Raw genomic sequence first — 13,959 nt, forward strand, 5'->3', positions numbered from 1 at the left:
CCTTCGAATATTATCTTTGAAATTTTTCAAAAATTGTAATAATTTTCAACCTGGTATTCAAAAAAAAAAAGAGATTTTTTTGAATACCAGGTTTAAAATTATTACTATTTTTCAAAAATTTCAAAATAGTGATATAAAAATAAGTTGTATTTCACTAATTTTACAGGAGAGCAAAAACAAAGTTTGCAAATGAGATACTTTAGTCAAATTTCGCTCAAATTTTAAGCATTCTAGTATCATGCTCAAAATTTGAGCTGAAATATTTTTGAAATGTTTTTGCTCTCCTACAAAATTATGTTTTAGTGAGATACAACCTATTGCCATAACTACCATTTTACTATAATGCTCAAAATTTGAGCAAAACTTGGGTAAAATATCTCTTTTGCTTTTTTTTTTTTTTTGCGCACCTAAAAAATTATGATAAATTCCATTGCCATATAACTGCCGATATATTATAATTTTATATTTTTTGCATAAAAAGTATTGTTTAACAACAATTTTTAAAAAGATTTTTACAGTTTTTTCAAATAAACTTTTTTTAGACAAATTTTTATAAAATATATTTATTATTTTTGATACAAATAATAAAACTTTGCTTTTTATGACTACCAGGTTAACATAATTTTTAAGAATTTTTTTTTGAATAATATTATAGAACCATTAAATATTGAAGTGTCAGTTGGACTTCACAAAATATTTTTTACTTAAAAATTTTGATGTCAGTGTTATTATATCAAACAAACCTAGGGGTGTTACAGGAGAAACTTTCAAAAAAAAAGATAATATATAGCTACGGTTTTGTATACATATTATCCCATTGTTGATAATTACAATAGCACAAAAAACTAACCATATTCATCAAGTATCCTTTATCAAATGGGTTATAATGCTCTGGAAATATTTTAAGATAGGATATTCGGGGTCGAGACATAAACTCCCAAGTTGTTTGAGCAGTAAACATCATATACGAATGACACAATGTTAATAGTCCAGATACAATCACACAAATTATTAAAAAAATAATACTAAACAAAAATATCCAGTTTTTCGTAAACCATTCCTTCCACATAAGCTCAGGAACAAATGCTTTAAAAATGATATAGGTTGACCAACCAATCAATGCTGTTTCAGCACATAAAAAAGCAAAAAAATACTTATGATTTCGTTCACCAACACAGTTACCTATCCATGGGCAATGATGGTCATAGCGACGTACACACCTACCACATTCTTCGCAATGTCTAGCACGTAATGGCTGCATTATTTCACAGTATCCACATTGTCGTAATCGAATATTTCTTGCATTATTTTGAATCATTTTAGAAGTTTCTGAATCATCAACTTCTTCATTCTTTAATAATTCAGTGACATCATCTTTAGAATGAAATATAACAACTGTCTCAATATCAGCAGACCTTCGTACAACAAAACCAGGGTCCAGAAAACTACACACAAAGTATAAAAATATAGTTAATGTGACCAATAATAAATAAGCTTCAACATAATACTGGGTACCATTATTAATAGCAAAATGCATCTCTGTTTCTTTCAAAAATATTATTATTAACACAATTGCTGTTAAAAATACATGTAACAGTCTTGCTAACCATCTCTCATATGGCTTCATTGAAAAAGGATCTAAAACTTTACAAAAGCAACTTGTGAAACTAATTATAAACAATTGATGAACATAAACTTTTTTGTCTTAAAAATATTAGTTTTCATTAAAAATAGCTAATAGGAAAACTCTATAAAATGTATATTTCATAAAAATTTAATTAAAAATCTAAAAAATCATGCCTAAAATAAAAAATAAATTCATAATAATAATACAAACAGATTATAAACAAATGCTTATTGTATATTTAGATTTAAATTCTTTTTCATAAAAGATCTAAGAATATCAAACAATTGATTTTTAAGAATGATTCCACTTCCTCCCTGAAGCAATAAAAGGAGTTCCATGTAATCAGAGGCTGTAATTTGTGAGCATGTTTTTTCCAATTCTGCAAACAAAAGACTTTTTTGTTCATTTGTTAACTGTCGTATTACTGCACTAAGAGGTTTGTAACTCCCTCTATAACTATTATAAGCATAAATACTTCCTCCAATTCCACCAAACAGTAAACCAATAGGCCCAAGTAATAGACTAAATATCATAGCAAAAATAGCAATAGTTAGACTGCCAAAAAAACTTCCTCGAATTGTCACTTTAAGTTCATCCACATCAGAAATATGAGACAAAACTCGAAGAACATCCTCTTTTGATATCGGCATGTTAAAAAATATTTTTATTTTCTTAATTTACTAATAAATAATATATAGTACGTAATGAAAATGTACTATGTAATTATAATAGTACATATTGCATACACTACAATAGTATATATTACATACAAGGTAGATATTGAAAATGTGTTAAGTAGTACTTATTACTATTGTTTTATATAATACCATACACACTTCAAAACAGTAATATTGCTTTAAAAAAATAATTTTAATAAAAGTATACATACTGCCAGTATTTATGTTTATACTTATTTATAAAGATATAATCGAATAAATCCTAGGCTAGTAAAATCAAAACATGAAAAAAAGTTATAGCAAACATATTGCAAACTGGCTTTTGTTGTCAACTTAGGACATTTCTATCAATAACGATTTATCAGCAAATTTGATACAATCAAAGACTAAGCCACTCGAAGCAATAATAATAGCGATGTCTAATTATCCGGAACTAAAACAATGTTACTCAAAAATGGCTCTCGGGAGGCTCAATTGCTCCGGTTATGCAAACATAACGCGAGTTGCTCAATTTTCAGGCACTTTTCAATAAATAGCCGTCGTCAATCGGTTATTAGTTTAAACAATTTCTGTAAAATTAAACTTTTATATATTTTATATTTTTATATATTTTGTATTACTTTAAATATAATTAAATGTATTTCCGTAAAGTATCTGATCTGCAAGAAAAACAATGGAATACCAGCAATATTTTAAAATTTGTTCAAAATGTAGTATGCAAATCAAGACTTATGTTACATAATTTAATATAATTTAATTGCAGTATATTATGGAATCCTAACTTTAGCCTTAGTTTCCAGACCTGTGAAATCTTTAGTTCTTGAGTCCAATTTTTAAATGAGGACTTTGCTCGGTGCCGGAATTATTTTAACTGTTGCAAAGCCATTAAAACAATACAGTCTTCTTCTCGAAAATAAAAGAAAAAGAGTTAAAACTACCAAGTTCCGTGTTTTATAATATATATAAAAATGGCAAGGACGAGAAGAAGACAGATTTGCCTTATCACCAAGTCCCTTGTTTTTTCTAGACATTTATATAAATACATTGTAACTAAAATTAAAAACTAAAAATGAGAGAAAAAAGAAAAATGTTTCAAAGAAGTTAATATAAAATGCAAAATAGTTAAAGTCTTTCAAAGTTGTTTTTAATACAAGTTAAAGAAGTAGTTTTTTCTCAATAACATGAAGATTAACTTACGGTCATGCAATGCTATATATATTCAAATTTCAAAGTTATTCATTAAAGTAAAAATTTAATAAATCATTTAAGAAAACCAAAACCAACATCATAAAAAGAAAACATGAAAAATGAAAACATAAAGGGTAATTTATAATCAGAAGACACTATATATACATATATATATATATATATATATATATATATATATATATATATATATATATATATATATATATATATATATATATATATATATATATATATATATATATATATATATATATATATATATATATATATATTTATATATACATATATATATACACGCACATATATACATATACACACACATACACACCCATACACATATACACACATACACATATATACATATACACACACATACACATACACACTTTTTCATAACATAATTGAATATAATGTATATAAATAAACACTTTAGACCTTTTTAGACAAACAAAGCATGCACTAATAGATATTTTTCAAATATAACATTTTTATAGATAGATTTAAAAAAATTCTCTGTTTTTTCATTATTTAAAAGTAATAGTTTTAGCTTTTGTTTAAACTGTTCAAGAGTTGTAAGTTTTTTAATATCATTACTAATTATCTTATTCCATAAATTAGGCCCTCTAATAGTTATTGAGAACTTTGTTGACTCATATATAGTTTTGGGTTGTACAAAGTTGTAACTTGAATATTTAGTCATGTATTTGTGTTAAATTTTATTAAATAATGGTTTGAAGATATTTGGTATTGTATTATTATTAGTTTTATACATAAAAATTAGCAGATGATATATATTTATTTGGTACAAGTTTGATATTTCTAGATTGTTGAACAATGGTCCAGAATGTGAGAAGCGGTGTGCATTTGATAATAATCTAATTGCATGTTTTTGTTTGCTAAATAGCTTTTTTGTCTTTGACTTATTGGTGCTGCACCAGATGTTTGCATAATTCAGATAGGAATGAATAAATGAGTAATATATGTATTTCAAACATGAGTATGGTTTTGCTTTATAGAGTAATCCGATATTTTTAGAAATTTTATTTTCAATCATGTTTATGTGGTCTTTCCAACTTATGTTTTCATCTAGAATTACACCTAGAAATTTCATTGAACATTCTCTTTTTACGATGTATTCTCCAATAATAAGTTTTGGAAGTGCATCAGGGATTTTGTCTTTTTTATGGAGGCGATGAAAAATAGTATAATTAGTTTTAGTTAAACTAATTGTAAGTTTATTCATATTTAACCATTCGTTTAGTTTTAGAAGTTCAATGTTGACCGTTTTAAATAATGCCGTTTTAAATATCACTGTGAGAATAAAATAAATTTGTGTCATCAGCAAATAAAATAGAATCTAGAATATTAGAAGCTTTACTTAAATCATTAATATAGATTAAATATAAAAGTGGTCCTAATATAAATCCTTGAGGAACGCCGCAAGTAATTGACATATTGTTAGTTTTTTCATTCCCGAATGAAATATATTGTTTTCTATTAGATAAGTAGCTTTTAAACCAAGCTATGTTTATATTTTTGATTCCGTAGTTTTCTAATTTTTTAATTAAAATACTATGATCAACAGTGTCGAACGCCTTACTAAGATCTATGAAAACACCTAAAGTGAACTTGTTTTTGTCAAAACCTTGAAAAATAACCTGAATGAGATGAAGAATTGCATGATCAGTAGAGTGCCCTGTTTTGAAGCCAAATTGTTTGTTATAGAGAATATTATTTTTTTCTAAAAATGAGTATAATTTGTTATACATAATGCGTTCTAGTATTTTCGAGAAGCATGGAAGAATGGAAATAGGTCTATAGTTAGAAATATCCTTGTGCTTTGTTTAATTTTAATGAACTCACAGCATCTTATAATTCTTTTTCCGTTAACTCAGCATTTTCCATAATTGAATTGCTAGAAGTCAAGTATTTCTCCTTGTTAAACTCACTGTGTTTTAATTTTGATGCTAAATTTAAACCTGCATTGACAAACACCTCATTAAATGTTTTAGCAATTGTAGTTTCTTTAGTAATATCTTGATGATGATAGTTTAGTTTTTTTGGAAGACCATTTAGCTTAAGTGTTTTTTTTCCAATTTCTTCTTTGATGACTTGCCACGTTTTTTGAGTATTGCCTTTAAATTTTATTATTTTATTTGAATAGTATAATTTCTTTGAAAGCTTTATAATTGATTCAAAGTGACTCTTATATTTTTTATACCTCAATTCATTTTCATAAGTTCTTTTTTTCAGAAACGCTTCATACAATCGTTTTTTTTTTTTTTAATTATTTTATTATTCCTGGTGTAATCCAAGGGTTTATAAATGTTTTAGCTTTATTAATTTTTGTTACCACTGGGAAAGCTTTATCATAGTGTTTTTTGAATATTCGAAGGAAACTGTTATAAGCAGTATCTGTGGTTTGAATTTGTAGAATTTCATCCCAGTTTTCAGAAAATAGAGAATTATTAAAAATTTCCATAGAAATGTCATTATATATTCGATTTGTAATAATAATTTTTTTTGAGGGGTGTGTTCGACAACTTTATGCGCGATTATAAATATTGGGAAATGATCCGATATATCAGATATTATTATTCAAGTTTTTTTTTTTTTTTTTTTGTATATTCATTGATTATTATTTGATCAATTGAGGTTGCGCTATTCCTGGTAATTCGTGTTGGTTTATTTATAATTGGAATAAACCCATTTTGAAATATGATGTTCATAAAATTTTTTACATTTTTATTTGTGTCGTAATAAAGCGCATTATAATTAAAATCCCCAACAAAAAAGACACGTTTGTCAAATAGAGTTTTGTTTTTGATTAAATTTTAAAAAGTGTTTTTCAAAAAATTTGTTATTGCCATATGGCGGTCTGTACACAACATGTACAATTATGTTTTTAGTGATTTTATTTATAACTTCAATCGTTAATGATTCGCAATCATTACTAGTTGCACTAAATTCGGCTAGCTGTTTAAAATTTAAAGAGTTGTGGATAAAAATACATACTCCTCCACCGATTGTCTCAGAATTTCTGACTTAAATTATTACTTAAATAATTACTTAAATAAATAAAGTTTAAATTTATTTATTTTTTTAATTTTGATGCAAACTGACTCAGCGAAATCCTAAAGATGTTCAAAAAGAGACTTTATAAAAGTCTTCTGTGGAAAAAAAAACTTTATTTTAAAACAAAAGAAGAACTAGTAGTATTAAACAAAAGTAGTTTTTTATTTCATTTCATTTAAAACCTAAGTTATAGATTGTCGAAGATGAGAGTTTTATAAGTATTTTTGATTTAAGTTTTACTGATTTACCTAAACTACGTTGGGTTAGCTTTCTTTTTGATTTGAAGATAACTCAAGTCAAAACAAAGTCCGTTTTCATTTAGGTTGATTCTTTTATTCCACTAGAAGTTTTTAATTATCAAATATTTAATTCAATATTCATTTCCACTTATTTTTATGTTACTGAGTATACATAAAACAAAGTTTGGTGTGGGGAGAAATCAAAATTAGAGTTTACTCTAATGCTCAGCGCATATCTGAAGTGAAAAACTGTGTTCTTTATAAAATGAGAAGCTTTGACAAACGCAGCCCTTTATCTAATTATTAACTTTCTATTCATATTCTATGATCTATAATGATAATTTATAATTCTATAATCTATAATTCTATGATTGGTTGTCTAAGCCCGCCGATTATAGAATTATAGATCATTTGCGATGCTCTGTGATAAGGTCTTGTAGGAGCACTTTTTTAACTTTAAAAAAAAGGAAAAAAGTTAAACAAATTCAAGTTTTTATCGAAAATTGCTTACCCTTGGTAATAAGTTTTACTTTACGCTGTTGCACTCGACGATTAACAGAAATAGCACCTACTACACAAGTTAGAGACAAGGTTCCACCAAGTGTTAAATATCGCAAAAAGCGCAATTTTGAATCCAAGCTCGTTTAGGTGGCCGCTTCTGACAAAGGTATTTTCAAGCCTTTTTTTGTCCCTTTGAGACCTTTCAGTCAACAAAGCCATATACGAAATGAATTAAATTAAGGAAGGATTAGTGTTGCTCATTAACGCTCCTTATCGCATTACGCTAAAACCGTGACCAGCTACTATGAGATCCATTACATGAACTTTGTCAAAAAATTGACAATCCACCAACCGTATTGGAGTAGCACCTAATTAATGAATTTTAGATTATTTTGAAAAACAAAGTGTATGAGGGTAACTGGCAAGCTAAAAATGTGAAGCAACTACAAACCAGAATAAAGCTTTGTCTGAAAAAAATTGACCTTAACTTTGTATTTTCACTTTTCGGGTCAACTCTTCTTATATTTAGCCAAATTTTAATTTTTTTTATTTTGGGACAGTGGGATCTAACTTCAGGGTAATATTGTTCTCAGGCTTCACTCATTATAGTTATTTGTAAAACATTCTTATTTGACACTCATTTAAATGAGTAAGATGCACGGGTAGTTTTTTTATTTTGATACCTACTGGTGTCTAATAAGAATTTTTTACAAATAACTACAATGAGTGAAGCCTGGAAACAATGCGGGAACAATGAGGAACAAAAGTGTTACCATTCTAATTGTCTTTCATTCGTTGTGATTCTTTTGAGATATTTTAATTGCCCAACTAGGTTCAGTGCCTATGCTCAACTAGGCTAGCTATACCTTATCAATATTACAAAATTTAAAATTTTTATAACTATGGAAGTTATTTAAAATAAAAAATCTATGAACTACCCGTTTAATCCTTTTTTTTTGAAAACCGTTGATAGAGTATTTTCAAAATTATATACTTAACAGAGTGTGCATAAATGTTCAATCCAAACCAAACTTCATAACACCTGATAATAAGAATTTTCACTTATAAACAAAAAACAAAAGTAATCAAATACATTTGAATGTTTAGGCAATAAGATTTTTGCAAATAGGAAAGATTGCATATTTTATCTTGATCCTACCTGATATAGCCGACAAACAAGTTGATCCATTGCTTGATATTCGTATGACTCCAACTTTTTTATCTAAAGTGATTTCCTCCTAAGACTCTTCTACAAATTATTTTTCGGACAAAATACATTTTTTAGTTTTGCAGAAGTGTTCTCTGGAGCTGTCGTCTATAATTTAAAAATAATTAAACAAGTGCTTATCAGAGTCTTGTTTTCCAACCTGCTGGAAAGCGGTATCAGTTGTCCCTATTTTCAAAAATTCTGGGGAGCAATCTGACTCTACTAACTACTATCTTATTAGCCTTCTTACAATCATAAGGAAGGTTTTTGAGGCTTTAAAAAACAAAAACTTACTTTCTCATTATCTCTATGGATTTCGATCTTCTTGTTCTACTGCTGATTTGTTAAGAGGTACTAATTGGTTTTATTAAGCGTTGGATAGGTGTGGAAAGATTAAGGCTACTGCTCTTGACATTTTTTAAGCCATTGATAAAGTTTGACATGCTGGTCTTCTCCATAAGCTCTCTTTTTACAGTGTATCATTTAACATCTTTAAGATTATTGAATTCTTCCCTACCAATTGCAGTATAAATGCTGTTCTCAATGGACAGCACTCTACTTCATTTCCTGTAACTTCAGGGGTTCCTCAAGGTTATACCTTGGCTTTTTTTTATAATTTACATTAATAATCTCCCCGAAATTTTATACCTAAAGTGGGATTGTTTGCTGATGATACTACCATTTATTCTTGTCTTTACAAGAAGCCAACAACCTCTGATTGCTAGGAGGGGGCATTTGAGAATGAAAAAGACCTCACTTTTGTTACAGCATGGGGCTCCCAGTGACTAGTGAACTTTAACTCACATAAAACTCAATTTTTTTCAAGTAATTGTTATCGCAATAATCTAGATCTTCTTATATTTATGAATAGTAATGCACTCGATGAGCCATCTACCCTTTGTTTTCTAAGACTAACTCTTATTTTTGATCTTTCTTGGAAACCATGTCTCAAATCATTTGCAAAATTAGTTTTACTAAGGTTGCATCTTTTTTGTATTTGCCACTTTCTTACTTCGGATTCTATTCTTTATTTCTATAAATCTCAAATCCGCCTTTGAATGGAATACTGTTGTCATATCCGGTTCGTGTTTTTGAATGATGACCTTTTTCTTTTAGACAAGGTGCAAAAACGTGTAGTAAACATAGTTGGACTTGCTCTTTCAGGCAACCTTTAACCATTGTCACATTGTCGTAATGTTGCTACACTTTCTCTTTTGTATAAATACTATAATAGGCGCAGCTCTAAAGAGATAGTGTCTCTTGTGCCATCAACTAAAATTCATTTTCGTGTTACATCTCATTTAATTAAGTCTCATCCTTTTCCTGTGACTGTTTCTAAGTGCTCTAAAAATTCTTATTTGTCTAGTTTTTTTCCTCGAACATCATTTCTTTGGAATGCGCTCCCTTCATTTTGTATTCCTAATTCATATAACTTGCAATCTTTTCAGTCATTTGTTAATTGTTATCTTGCTTTATAAAATTCATATTTTTTCCTCCAATAACTAACTCTAATAGTGATTGGATGCACCTTTGTTTAAAGTGAAGAAGTTTATTAAAAAAAAAAAAAATACAGAACAAATATTTTATAAGTTTTATGAAAATTTTTTGAATTTTTATATTTATTTGTGAAAAAAACTACAAAGAAATGAAAAAAATGTATAATTATTTGCTTAAAAAGTATTTTAACTGTTATTTGGCTATGCATCTGTGCCTGTATAAGAATATTTAAGGGTATACACAGGGAATATGTTCGGCATATACAGGGCCGGATGCAGTATTTTTTATTGCTTGAGATTAATGTTAATTTCCAGACTTGAAGCGAAATTGAAAAAATTATATATTTATACTTATGTCAAATAAAGATGCTTTGCAAAAGTTTGCCATGATTGGAACCTGAAACAAAAAAACATTAATAATAATTAAAAAAAAAATTATCAGCTTGTTGCTCTTTCGTTTGGGGCTATTATTGTAAATCGTAATGTAAACATTCTTGTTTGACATAAATATAAACATATATATATTTTGAGTTTGCTCCAGGTCTAGAAGTTAGCCAACTCAAGCATTAAAGAAATGCTGCTTTTGCAGCATAATCATCTCAATGAAAGTGACTCTAAAATACTAACCGTTGTGTAGAAGAATCTCAAGATCAAGTCTAGGGTCAGAACAAAAAGATATTTGTATACTGAAAACCTGAGGGTCAAAAGACCTGAAAAACCCTAGAAAATACTGAGTATTTTGAAAAAAACTGCGCCGATTTTACTGTATTCGGATCAAATGGTTTTTACGGATAAATCTCAAATACTCAAACTGATAGGCATATTTTGGACTAGACACCAGTAGAAGTCTTGGAAGACATCTGGTGTAAGATTTGGTTTAAACATCAGTAACAGCCTTGTGTCATCAAATGGTAAAAAAAATGCCACCATTATTCATTGATTCTGGTGTCAAAATCATCACAAAAGTGTCATAGACGTTTTGAATGAAAATGTGTTGCTTTAGGCTACACTTATGATAAAAAACACTCAGATATGGATCATTAAAAATTTTTCGGATTTCTGGTTCATATATACATTGCCGTCCAGTTCTCAATACCTTAACGATGGACTACTCCATATGTTCAGTCCGAGTCTTATGAACATCCCTAAAACAGCATCAATGCCTTGAAAATCTCCTTTCCCAAATCATAGGATGCTATGTTCACGAATTTCATCAAAACTACTTGTCACTAATTCCGGTTCCGGATCAAGTCCGCAATTGAAGAAAAATAGTTCCATGTAAAGTCACATGTAAAGATTGTAGCCAATGCAGGGTACTTTTATCTAATGAAAAGAAAAAAAGAAATCGGACACTTTTTGTTATTTTATATTTGAGTTTTTAAAATCAGTTCGAATTATTCGGATTAGTTTAAGCATATAGCTTGAAGATTTATAAATAGTTCTGCAAGAAATGAAAAACACTAATTGACGGTTTCGTATCACCAACTCTACTCATCAATAGTATAGGATTGAAGTCCACTCTTTCAATGCCTCTCTTACTACTCTAAGTAGTTTCAACACGTTTAAACTTAAAAACAAGGGATAACAAATTCAGTATTTAAAAATTAAATATTTTTAACTTAATCAATCAGGACAGCGTTTAAATACGTAATGGATATAAATAGTAACCAGGAAAAAGCGTTGATTGCAATCAACTACAAAATTTAAATGTAAAAATTTTTAATGAAAATGACATCAAAGCAAGCAAAAGGTATTTACTAAAAGCAAAGGAAGATGTAGATTGGGAAATTGATATCTCAGACGATGACAAAAATTAAACAATAGACGCGAGTAAATCAGTGCTGTCGCATCATAAAACAAAGAAATATACAATGCTAAAAAAAAAAATGACAATGAATCAAAAAATACCAATATTATCGAATATATTGCTATAGACCAGCGCTGGCCAGAAATTTTAACGCGAGAGACCGCATATAAATACTGACGTGTGCCAAAGAGCCGCAATAAATATGTTAAAAAAATAATTGGCGAATGTAAATTTAGTTTTTTTGTACAGCAATATTTAAATTTTTTTAAATGGAAATTGTACTTTTATAAATAAACTTAGTATATATACAATTTATGTTTAGTATTTATTTTTTGTTACGATAAAGAAAGTAAAAATTATTTTTTAAATGTAAACTTGGCTACATAAAATCTGATTCCTTTTTATATACACTAGAAAACCATATGTAGAAAAAATTGAGAAAGCATCGCTAGATCATAAAAATTTTTTAAATTAACACAATTACAACAACTATAATTTTTCTAATAAAAATAATTGGGAGCAAGGTATAATAATCTAAAGATAAAAAAGTTTAAAAAAAAAAAGTTATTTTAACCTATTTGAATTAAACTTGCTTGTATTCGAATTGAGCTATAACTACATATTAGCATAAGTTACTAAAAACTGCAAAATACCAAATAAATATATCACTACAAAATAAATTTTTTTTTTAATGAACTTCAATTAATTTCTAATTACTTTTATTTTTACAGTTAAAAAAAAAAACTTTTCATCATTCAGCAAAAAATTAGACATAACAGAAAGAATACTTTTTATAACCTCAATTATTTTGTAAAAGACCATTAAAAATTTCTTCTTGCATAATTTACTATACATTTATTAGGCAGTAAGATTTTGAACACTACTAGTAAGTTTTTATAAATCTGATTTTAAAAAACTTACCAGTTGAGTTCAAAAATCAAGTAGATTTTAAAATCAAGCTTGTAGTTGATATTCTAAGCAACTCTAACAAAAGTTAGATTGGCACGATATTTTGATTTAACAAATTTCATAGTCAAAAATAAAGATTTACATGTATATGTTGAACCAATTATTGAAATGAGTTCCATACTAATCCTTTTAAGTTGAGGATATTTAACTTCAGGAACTATTTTCCAAAAATCCAATAGTTAGTGCTTTATGTAGCATTTCCATTCCAAATTGAGATGTTTTTTTAAGTATGTTAAGTTGAAATGGACAGCTATTACTAATAATATCAATTACAAATAAATTTACTAAAAATGCTAATGATGATTTAAAAGCATACAAATCTTTAAACCTGTTTTAAAAGTCGTCGAATAAGTTCTAGAGTTTTTCCCGATATGATTTAATCTTATGATCATTATACTGAATCGTATGATTTGGATTATGAATCCTCTTCTTCATTTGAGATTTTGCAAAAAATTATAAACATAGCCAAAGATTTCAAATGTCTTTTGCTTTTCAAGTAAAAAAGATTTAATTGGTTTTAATAGTTCTACAAACCTATAAAAAACGTCACTTAAAAGCCACCTTACAACACAGTAAAACAACAAGTCACTTGGTTTATCAGCAAGATCCAATTCACTAATAAAGTTTTTAAAGTGTCGGTGATTATTTGCATTAGATCGAATATAGTTTAAAATCTACAGCACTAACTTAAAAACAATTGGAAAACTAAAATGTTTTGCTGCTAAATATTCTCGATGAACCACACAATGAACTGGGATAAACTCTGAATACGTAGGATCATTTTTTAGTAAACCAATAAACCCAACATGTTTTTTAACCATTGTTAAAATATTTTTGTATTTTGTACCATATTTATTCTTAAAAAAAAAAAATCCTCAATTTTTAAGATATTTCAAGACTTTTAGATTCTGGTGGGAGAGGGGGGAATGCATACCCCTGGATCCAAACAGCGGCCCGTGAGCCGCTATTTGGTCACCCCTGCTATAGACAATTTTTCGTCTAAATTTTTTTCCAGTGAAGCTCGGAAAGTCAAACGAGAAATAATTTTTTCATTCTACCGGAATTTTTCTATCTATCGGAACAACAAACATATTCCTGGGGCTTTACTTTGATATTAGGAAAAAAAAAAGCAACATTGCGTAGTTTTAAGGA

General features: G+C 27.9%; 2 protein-coding genes across 2 annotated transcripts; both read right to left on the reverse strand.

Moving 5' to 3' along the window:
• Positions 1–785: 785 nt before the first annotated feature.
• LOC100203604 (palmitoyltransferase ZDHHC12-A) lies at positions 786–2,715 on the reverse strand. The gene has a single exon (XM_065790616.1). It carries the CDS (start codon positions 1,625–1,627, stop codon positions 791–793), a length of 837 nt encoding a protein of 278 aa, XP_065646688.1. The 5' UTR covers positions 1,628–2,715; the 3' UTR covers positions 786–790.
• Positions 1,855–2,277, reverse strand: LOC105845105 (protein C19orf12 homolog). Its single transcript, XM_065789467.1, has one exon. The coding sequence runs from the start codon at positions 2,275–2,277 to the stop codon at positions 1,855–1,857; it is 423 nt and encodes a 140-aa protein (XP_065645539.1).
• Positions 2,716–13,959: the final 11,244 nt, after the last annotated feature.

This window comes from Hydra vulgaris, chromosome 02 (assembly GCF_038396675.1).
Source record: "Hydra vulgaris chromosome 02, alternate assembly HydraT2T_AEP".
Classification (NCBI taxonomy): domain Eukaryota; kingdom Metazoa; phylum Cnidaria; class Hydrozoa; order Anthoathecata; family Hydridae; genus Hydra; species Hydra vulgaris.